Source organism: Prunus dulcis, chromosome 4 (genome assembly GCF_902201215.1).
Source record: "Prunus dulcis chromosome 4, ALMONDv2, whole genome shotgun sequence".
Lineage (NCBI taxonomy): Eukaryota > Viridiplantae > Streptophyta > Magnoliopsida > Rosales > Rosaceae > Prunus > Prunus dulcis.
In genome coordinates, this window is record NC_047653.1 from 2,455,163 (window position 1) to 2,465,471 (window position 10,309).

At 35.1% G+C, this 10,309-nt stretch overlaps 1 protein-coding gene across 1 annotated transcript; it reads right to left on the reverse strand.

Moving 5' to 3' along the window:
• Positions 1-830: 830 nt before the first annotated feature.
• LOC117623960 lies at positions 831-5,311 on the reverse strand. Its single transcript, XM_034355028.1, has 9 exons — positions 4,437-5,311; positions 3,853-4,089; positions 3,530-3,743; positions 3,213-3,322; positions 2,932-3,131; positions 2,331-2,434; positions 1,935-2,122; positions 1,656-1,855; positions 831-1,468 (listed from the first exon to the last, which is right to left on the reverse strand). The coding sequence occupies exons 1-9, from the start codon at positions 4,675-4,677 to the stop codon at positions 1,214-1,216; spliced, it is 1,749 nt and encodes a 582-aa protein (XP_034210919.1). The 5' UTR covers positions 4,678-5,311; the 3' UTR covers positions 831-1,213.
• Positions 5,312-10,309: the final 4,998 nt, after the last annotated feature.

Here is a 10,309-nt window from a genome sequence, read left to right on the forward strand (position 1 = left end):
TAAATTAATTGTAAAAGAAAAGGACAATATACTTCATTTCTTTTCAATAGAATCTCGAAAGTATGAGGGAGGATTTATTGAAAACTTAGGAAATACAATGGTTGCCGACATCCTGACTCCGACTCATAGATTCAAACAACGTTTGAAAGAAAATTAGGGACACCTAAGCAAATGCAATTAATGTAGAAGGTCTAAAACTTGGATAAAAATAATTAAAATTTTATCACATCGAAAAGAATTTATCATTAAGAATTCCTCAATAGAAAGAAATTATATGCTAAATTTATTTCTTAGGTGCCCTTAATTAAATTATTATGAATAAATATAGGGACACCTAAGCAAATGCAATTAATATAAAAGGTCCAAAACTTGGATAAAATCAATTGAAATCTTGTCACATTTATTTCTTAGAGACACCTAAGAAAAAGGATATCTTAATCAAATTATTATGAATAAAACCCTTGTAAAAAGTAAATAAAACAAAAGGATATATTGGACTTTGATACGATTTTGTAGAGGAAAAAGAAGAGGGCCACACACTTCACTTTACTTCACCAGGGTAAAGTGGCAATATCGCAACATGATTAGGTGTTTGTTTTTTATTTTGTTTTGATTAGGTGTTTGTTTTTTATTTTGTTTTGGCTTTGTTTTTTCAGACAGACACCAGTGGCAGTTAAGAGCAAAGGTTTTGCCTTGTAATGTTCGATTGAGGGAGAAAAAGGCCAGTCCCTAAGCCTTTCTGTTCAAAAGATGGTGCTTTTGCTTTTGCTTTTGCTTCTTCCATGGCCAGACAAAATGAAAAGCAGAGAATATAAGAGGAGAGCAGAGACTTCTAGTAACTTCCTTCCAACTTTATTGAATTTTCAAAATTAAGAGACATGAGTATTTGTAGCTACTATATAATTTAGTGGGGGGTTGGGGGTGGTACAATGTTCCTGTGGTGATGAAATAACAAAATGGGCCACTACATATTGAGGGGTTTGGTAGCAACCCATATCATAATTATTGGAAAATTGAACTTTATATATACAACAAAAAATGAATAAACTTTGACAATTCCAAAGGTAGAAAGAATGAGAGAGAGACAGCAGCTCCATGTTGAAGCAGAACTTAAACACTCATCTTGGCACAAATCCTCCAGCCCCACCATGAGTTGATTTTCCGAAGGGGGGAGGGTAAAGAATAATATAATAACTTTCTTGAACAAAACTTTTTAACTTGAATCAATGTCTCTGTTACCTGCCACAACTTTGCGGTGACGCCTAGAACCAGACCTTCGATCTCTCCCGCGCCTTGGGCCCCTCTTACCTGGGCCATTTACAACCCTTTCGGGCAAAGTTTCGACTGATGGTTGAACTGGTGGTTCGTTACTTATAACTGGTGGCGGCGGCGGTGGTAATAGTGGTGGTGGAGGAACAGCCACAGGAACACGAGGAGCCAGGAGCTCCAAAACATCTCTATGATATTTCTGTAGACAGCAATAACATATATAAAAATACATCAAGGAACATGAGAAAAAAGAATAACCAAACTGCAAATGCACCCCAGTAACCCCACCACCATCAAAAAGGAAAATACATGTTTTTCTGAGTACTTTAAATAAACAACATACACTAAAAACACATAGCTCCAAACCTTATGCATTAAATAACTACCTGAACAACAAAATTGCGCCTTTCACAGTCGTAGAACATATTGATAGTCCAGTTTGTCCTTTCCCTGATGTGGTCTCTGACAGTGGAGAAACTAATTTGGTCCCTGGAAGTAAAACGATCAACTTCATTGAACCAAAGACAAGTGAGAAGGTTGCTGATAGGGACGTGCTCCCTTATTATTACACATCCTTCAGGAACATCTGCAGCAAGGCCAAAACAAAGAAACTTAGTAAAGCAAAACATATATGATTTATTATAGCAGTCAGAAGTTCCACCTACCACTTATAATAGGAAGCTTTGCCTCGGAATATGGGGTCAAACCTTCCTTTTTGTAAAACTCAATCTGGAAGTCAATAGAAGCATTGTTGTATTTTCGAGCTGCTTTATTTGCCTCAGCTTCCGTAAACACGTCAAAACGTTTATAATGTTTAGAAATTGCAAAAGTTACATTTTTTCTCCACAAGAACCTGAAATATTGTTTTTTTAAAGGATGCATAAGCATGGATACTGGTAAAACCAGGTAAAACTTGGCTGGATAAAACCAGTATGAACTGGGTGCTATTTGCTTTTCAAGATGATGTTTATACCCAAATAAGTAGAACACTGAAATTGATTGCATAAATGGACAAGACCCCGACAAAGATTAAGAAGACCTATTTATCATGATAGTAATACCTTTCAAGAATTTGATATGGATCCACGACAAGTTCAAGCTTCCCATCAATCCATAAAGAAAAGCGGGCATTTGGAAACATCCTATGCACTAGAAGCTTAGGAATCTGGAAAAATATATATATAACTGAGTCAAAAGGCGCATCAAGGTACAACAAATGTATATGACACACAGCATTCTTCCAAGGCACCACCCCCACTCTTAGCATAAGGTACTACAAATTTGACGAATGTAATCAGCCCCATTAATCCTAGTTACACATTTAAATACAAGGCAACACCACCACCCTTAGCCAAAGGTACTACAAATTTGAAGAATGTAATCATACCCATTAATTCTAGTGACACATTTAAATGCAAGCCAACACCACCACTCTTAGCAAAAGAAACACACCATTCAAACTAAATTCGTTCCTTCCTTCTAGAGAAGCTTAAATTATATTTTACATGTTTCCAAATCATCGTAATGTTCACTTTTGACCAACATATTACACAACATGATCACAACACCAGTCTAGAAATTATTCAGGAAACTAGACAATTCACAAGCCAAACTCTGCTCTAGAGTCAACAAAACTTGCAGGCAAAGAATTATAAATCTTACCTTCCCAGTCCGCCTTCCATCCGTATAAGGAGGGTTATGCACAACAACAGTTCTCCATATACCAACTTTCCTATCGCTGCCCAGTTTTCCAGAACTCCTCAAATAAGCTTCCGTCACCTCATCTATAAACATGTAGAAGCAAACGGTCTCCTTGGAATAATCACTAATGTTTGTCGGCTGGTTTATCTCATCAAAATTCCCTGATGGAACAGATTTAATTGATAAGGAAGGCACCATATTTATCTAATAAAAAGTTGTTTCTAAATCATACTGAACATTACCAAATATAGCTGATGCAACAACCACACCATGACACTGCTCCATATCATGTAGGTCAACCTCATCCATATCATATCCTGTATTGCGTCCAGGTTTACTTCCTCCAACAAATCTGATTGATGTACAAATCCATCAAACAAAATGCACCATAAACATAAATGAGTGAAGGGCCAATGGAAGTAGTACTCATTATTACTAGACTAAATCATTTTTTAAAAACAAAAACTCAGGTAAATGTAAAAAATATAAAATCAAAATAAACGTTGGTGCCTACAAAAGTATTAAGGAAAGCTTGAACAAGGTAAATAAAAAAACATACCCACAGTGCACACTCATTGACTCTCTTATATCATAAGAATCACTCCTTTGCTGCAAAGTAGGATATCCACCAAAGTCTGAGCCTCCAAATTCTGTTTCTCTAGACAAATTTTCTTCATAAATGTATGTTAAATTCTTAAGAACAGGAGAATCTGAAGGGACCTTTGGCATCAAGGCTATGGCTTCCTCCACAGGAAGGTAACATACTGGACAAGCTGAATTGTACGGGATGGAGAAAACTCAGCAACATCATTAACATCAGATAATTTGAGAGATAAGGTCTGGAATTACAAAAAGAAAGAAAAAGAAAAGGTAGAAACTTACGCCGCGGTCCAGTTCTTTTTTTATCTGCTGGTGGGGGAGGCAATGTGAATAGATTACATGGATGCCCAGGAGGAAGGGTGTAACCCAGAAATACAGCAGGGGGAGGAGGAGGCAATGCAAGCGAAAAAGTCACGTTGTTACTTTGCGGTCCATGTGTTTGCAAGGATCCAAGATAACTTATAGTGATGCTATTGTTAACACTAATGTTTTCGACACTGACGCCTTGTTCATCTTCACCTATATATGAACCAATACGCATATATTACTTCCTCACACAAATCAAATATTTAATTTTGAACCAGAAACATGGATATCAAGTTAAATACAGTTAGCAGAAACATAAGGAAGAATAGCCTAAGCTAAGGATTAGCCCAATCAATGTGCTAGACTAATCCTTTACTTTCAATTGGGAAAGTATGTTACACCAACCTCTCATCCCCGTCTTCAGAATTGAACTCAATAGTTTCATCTAAATCATCTAATATCAACTTAAACTACCCAATATCCATATCAAAACAGAAAACTAATCCAGAATCAAATTATTAACTTAAGAAATCAAGCATGCAAAGGACTATGAATCAAACCTTTTCCAACGTACAAAACCCAGACGAAAACCGCGGCGGAGATGAGACAGAGGAACAACATTCCAACCTTTTTGCGGCCGGCAAACTTGCAGATCCAATGGAACAACCTCTCCTTCTCCTTGAGCATCTTTGAAGGCTTACGTGCAGATTGGATTGGCGACACTCCGTTGTTGTTGTTCTGTAGCTGTTTATCCAAAGACCCATAACTCCCTGAACGAATCCCCAATGACCCTCCAGTCATTGTTGATCCAAACCTTCATGTACACCTCTCATCTCCCTCCCAGCCCTCTCATTCAAAATCTCTCACAACACAGATTTTCCTCAATTATCCACTTAATAAAATCCCAAAATTTCAAAGACCCACTTCACCAAATCAGCCCCAGAATTAGGGGCACTTCCAAATTTCACTGAATCACAAGCTCACCTATCTGCCCAAATGCACTTAAACAAAACCGCCCCACTAACACTCAGAGAACTCAACCTTCCAACTCTGGTTTTCTTAATTCCAAGAGACAAAAGATAAAGTTGGGAGTAAGAAGCAGGAGCCAATATGCTTCTGGGAAACAAGTATCACAGAAAACTAAGAACAAAAATTTTGCATTTAATCACTGAAATAAATGAAATATGAACAAATAAGAATTTGAACTCTATGCTGGGGTGGAAAATCTGGGATTGGTGATTGGGTTTGTAGGGTTTATAGCATAAATCTAGGTTTTTATGAAATCTAGGTTTTTTTTTTTTTTTCTGAAGAAATCTGGGATCACAATTTACAACCAGCTTTCTTTTATGTTTGCTAATTTTGAGGTGATGACGGAGCGGAAAAATTCTTGGATTATTTATATAGTCCCAATTACGAAAATAATTTAAATTAAAACATGGGAATTCCTGATTGGCTAACCTGCGCCATGTGCATAATGTTAACAACCGGACGGTGATTTATCACTTATTGTGGTACTAATATTTCGTGCTACCTAAGCTCAAATAGAGACGTTTGGCAATTTGGGAATTTTTTTCCTCTTTAAATATGAAACAAAGGTCTTGGTCATTGAAATTGAAATGCGTGTTAACAATTTTCTATTAGTTCCAAAAAAATATATTTTATATATATATATACCAGTTTGTTGTCTTCTTACTTTACTTTTGTTTTTTCATTTTCTTGTTTTACCGTCTTCAAAATCAAAATCATTTAAATATTTTATTGACAAAAAAAAGATCATTGAAATATTATTTTTCCTTGAAAAAGAGGTCTTGGGATTTTCTTTTTCTCTTTTCTTTTTGGTTCATTTGATAAAACAATAGGTCCTTTTAGACTTGGGATTGTCCTCAATAAGGCCAGGTCATCTAAATTTGATAGTGACCCAAGTTTTACAGCACTTTAGTGCTACTTTTACAAATTTACAACTTGCAAGCATGTATCACCTTTTTTCTTATTTGATAAAATAATCATGTATAACATTGATATGCGAAATTACTTTTAACAATGGGAAGTTAATTATTTACTTGCACAATTTCTGAATTTTTTTTAATGTGACAGTCGCATCGTTATGTGGCGTTATCAATTCATTTATATTATAATATATGTATTTATTAATATTATACTCTATATTTATAAAATATCAACAACGTCATCTAATAATATCATACATCTTGATTAGTAACGTTTCGTAATAGTGTGAACATCACACCCCAATGATTGTTTTGCACAATTCAATTGTTAAGTACCAAGTCCACATTTTTGCACCAAAAAAACAATAAATTCTGTCAAAATAGGAATACCAAAAGTGTCATTCTTGGTGGGTTGTGCTAACAATGCTATTTCTATTTGATTTGGCTCAGAGAGTCAGAGTGCAATATGAAGTTCTTAGAAAGTTGGGAAATCCTTTCTCAACTATTTTGTGGATAGGATAAAAACTAGACACAAGACCTAATCATATGAATATAGGGAATCAATCACAAAGAGTACATCCGTTTATTACAAAATCACTCGTGCAAGTTAATATTTTTCTCAATTTGCACCATTTCTTTTTTTATATGTGAAAGGCGCATGAAAGTCCATTATAATTAGGGCATTGTATCTTATGTTTTATAAGGGCTTTATCTTGATAATAACACCACGTAACATCCTTATGCGAAAGCTCTGGGAAAAAATGAAAATTAAAAAATTAAGAGATAAAATGTGTTATTCTCAAAACTATCCTTAATAGTCTAAAACACTTTCACATATAAAAAATAGCACGTAACATCAATTTACTAGTTTTGGTAGTGATTAACGCAGATGCGCTCCCCACCTTGCACTCGAGTTCGAATATTCCTTTTTGTAGTTTAAATTATATTAAAGTAGAATATCTATGGTATAAAAAAATAAAAATAAAAAGTTGGTTAATTTGTTAAAAAAAAAGAATTGTGAATAAAATGAGAAGGTCCCAATGCATTAAACATCTAAAGATTTTGTGCAGCTTTGGAGTCGGTTGCCATGCTCATACTCAAAGGGAGGGGAGAACATACTTTCATTTGATGCAAACTCCTCGAGGGGCCCTCTCTTTGTTTATTTTTGCCAGATGTGAAAAGTTGTAAATGCTCTCAGCGATTCAAAATTAATGAATGGAAAGACGCCCAAGTTGCGAATTGATCAATGGGATTGATGCATGGATTTAATTCCAATATTGGGTTATTTAGAAAAAGGTTTAAAACATTCGTGAAAATAGCTTGCTACATAATGCGGACATGATGAGTTATTTAGAAAAAGACCACCACTAATTATAATTAGATGCATTAAACCTTCAAATCCCTTTCCGCCAAGTCATTGCTTTTTCCATGGTTAATAATTCAAAATCATGTGTCGAAACTTTCCAAGTTGCTTCCAATCCAAGCCAAAGGTCAACGTCCAAGAGGACCAAGCTAGACCACGACTTCACCACCTTTCTGCTCAATGAGCATCCCCGTGGGCTGAACCATCCCATTGAATTGCATCGTTTATTATTATTTCTTTCTGGCTTTTGTAAACAATTGACCATATGGTTCGCATGCTCTCCACCATGAAAGCCTCAAGCCTGCGTGCAGAGGTGCTCCTTAACCTAATGTTATCCAATCTATATATATATAATGATATTTTACTTTAGCCAATCTGACTCAGGTGGTGCAGAGTGGGAAGCCAATCTGACTAAGCTCATGGCTGCTGCTCAACCTATAAAATTTAGAAAATAATAAAAATAGAAATCACCTTTGATTATTTTTTTGACTAAATATGGGCTGGTTAGTGGGCTTCAGGCCCATTTAGAACTCTTGGCATATCAGAAATTCTCATATCTTCTTTTTATATGCAGAAGATAATGAAAGTCAAGCATGATGATGCATTATGGGCAAATTTTCCTTTTCTTGTACAACTTGGAACTTGGTAGTTTGAAATGAAGTACATATTGTTGCTTGCATCTGCTGTTTGAATCCAACGGGTGTTTCCAGAAAGACAGATAGGTGGTCATCTCTCTCCTATTTGAACTTTAAAAAATGGGTCATCTTTTAGTCTCCTCTGTTTTTTTATTTTCTTCTCATTGCTCTAATAGTTCTCTCTCCTCGTGTCTTATATATCTCAGGGCTGCGGGCGGCGGCTGCTGAACATGTACACTTTCGTGCTGACTGATCCGCAGTTACTATTTGACTATTTCACTTTCACTTTCGAGGCCTCTTTACTTGTTTGTTATCTTCACACCAAAACCTAAAAAAGAAATAAAAACTTCATGCATCAAAGCTGGCCTGCATTCTGCAGCAGCCGCTAGCTATTGTCAAACTCAAACCCATGTGGTGTGTGGTGTGTGGTGACTGGTGAGAGAGAAAAGAAGTCGTGCAGGCCAGTCTGAGTTCACAACTTTGATCTGCTGCATCATTACACTATCTATATATATCTGCCACATATCATCCTTATATTAATACATATTAATATTAAGATAATGCTACATTGGTAACATAATTTATAGGTATATAATCCTTATTAAGTTGACATAGTTGAGCATTGACTTGTACTCAACTCACATGTTTGCATTCTTATTCCTTCTCATCCTTTTAATCTGTGAACCGAACATATCCTTAATGTTTTTATAGAGAGGAGAGCCATGGGAATGGGGCTCGTTGTTTTCTTCTCCTTATAACTTGTACGCAAAACCCATGTTCACATCCTTCAATTACATGTAATTAATCCAAAGATTGACTTTTGTATACGTTTCCTTTTCAATGGGAGTTTCATTCTCTTTTTTTATTTTTCACTCACATTAATTTATCTGTCTTGCGAACACAAACAGACACTCAGACCCTAAAAACGACAAATGAAAAGGCCGCAAACGGACAAAGACAACTACCTTTGCTTGCCTGACAGAAAAAAGAAGTAGAATTATGAATTTGAAAAACCAAAGCAAGCGAATCAACCAGCCAAAAGTGAAAAAACAGATCAAGTAATGACATCAAAACATTGGATTGGATGGTCGTCACACCAAATTGTGATTTAGTTTAATCAAGTAATTAAATAACAAATCCAATATAAAATGTAAAATTGCAATTATATAGACGCTTTGGTGTGTTCTGCCACTCATGGTTGCCCATTAAACCCATTTTGGCAAATCAAACCTTTTCATTATTTCGTCCGTCGTTGATTATGATGGGCTACCTATCTGGAAAATCACCATCTCTTTGAATTTATTTAAAACATAATTAATTCATAGGATACGTTAATTTATTATAATACATGTATATTTATTTATTATTACTATACCATATCTCCATGACATATAAACCATATCATATTTTAAACACTATATGATGGTGTGACTATAACATAAATTTCTTCATGCATTGCAAAATCAAATAGTAAGTTGACATCATTTTCTTGAAAATGTTAATCATATTGCCTACAAACTCATACATAATGTGAAACTCATTATTTAACGTGCGGCTAGCTGTAACTAACAAATCTCGTATTCTTTTATAAATCTTAAACAAAGACATGTTTGCAATATAATTTAATAAGACTTATCTAACTAGTTTGGAGAAGTCGTGTTCATATGCAGTGGTTAATTAACAACTAAAGGAGAGTTCAATCTTGTTTTTGTTGCTAATGGTGCAAGATTAGCAATGAAATTTCAACTTAACACGTCATTCGAACATATCCCACGTTCACCTTTTAGTTTAGAATAATTGTTTCGACCATGTAGAATAGTAACATTCAAAGTTTAATTACGTTTCTTTCCCACTATTGTTTGTTCATTTTTTCACTGGGGCAAAGCCGGCAAACTATGAACTCGAAAGTCAAACAACTTGCTTAATCCCCTTTTGTTATTGTACGGATAGCAAATGGATTTTTCTCGAATGAATATAAGCAAGCAAACTATGCTTTGAGAGATAGAGAGAGAGCAGCAGCAGCAGCTGCCATTTGAATTTGAATATGTACCAAAATCTATTTGTTGTTTCGTACGAAAGAGGAAAGAGGCGTTCGTTGACTTTTCAACCTCAAATTTGGGCTACGTTTTCTTTCGAAATAACCAACATGCCATTTTGAGATTCATGTATGAGGCCAGCCGTCAATGTCAAGTTCACACTGGTTGACTAATAATATTATTTCTTTAACTCCAATTTCCCCATAGAAATCGAATCACGCAAATGATGAAGGAAAACGAAGTTCATTTTCTAATTTTCACTTTCGTTTATATACGATAGAAATATAAAAAATTTGTAACTCAAGTAATTAAAAATAATTATCACTACATCTGCTTAAATTGATAAAAATTTCAACTATTTTTTTCTTTGTCCGGAAATTTCAACAAAGAACATTGCCCGAGAAAAAAAGAAGATATTATTATCTCTGCAAGCTTTTCATGTGCACGGTCCCA

Coding starts and splice junctions, on each gene's coding strand:
- LOC117623960 (XM_034355028.1), bottom strand. CDS start 4,677: ATGACTGGAGGGTCATTGGGGATTCGTTCAGGGAGTTATGGGTCTTTG. Junction 2,435..2,931: donor ATGGAAGGCGGACTGGGAAG/GTAAGATTTATA, acceptor ATATTTTTCCAG/ATTCCTAAGCTTCTAGTGCA. Junction 2,123..2,330: donor CCATATCAAATTCTTGAAAG/GTATTACTATCA, acceptor ACAATATTTCAG/GTTCTTGTGGAGAAAAAATG.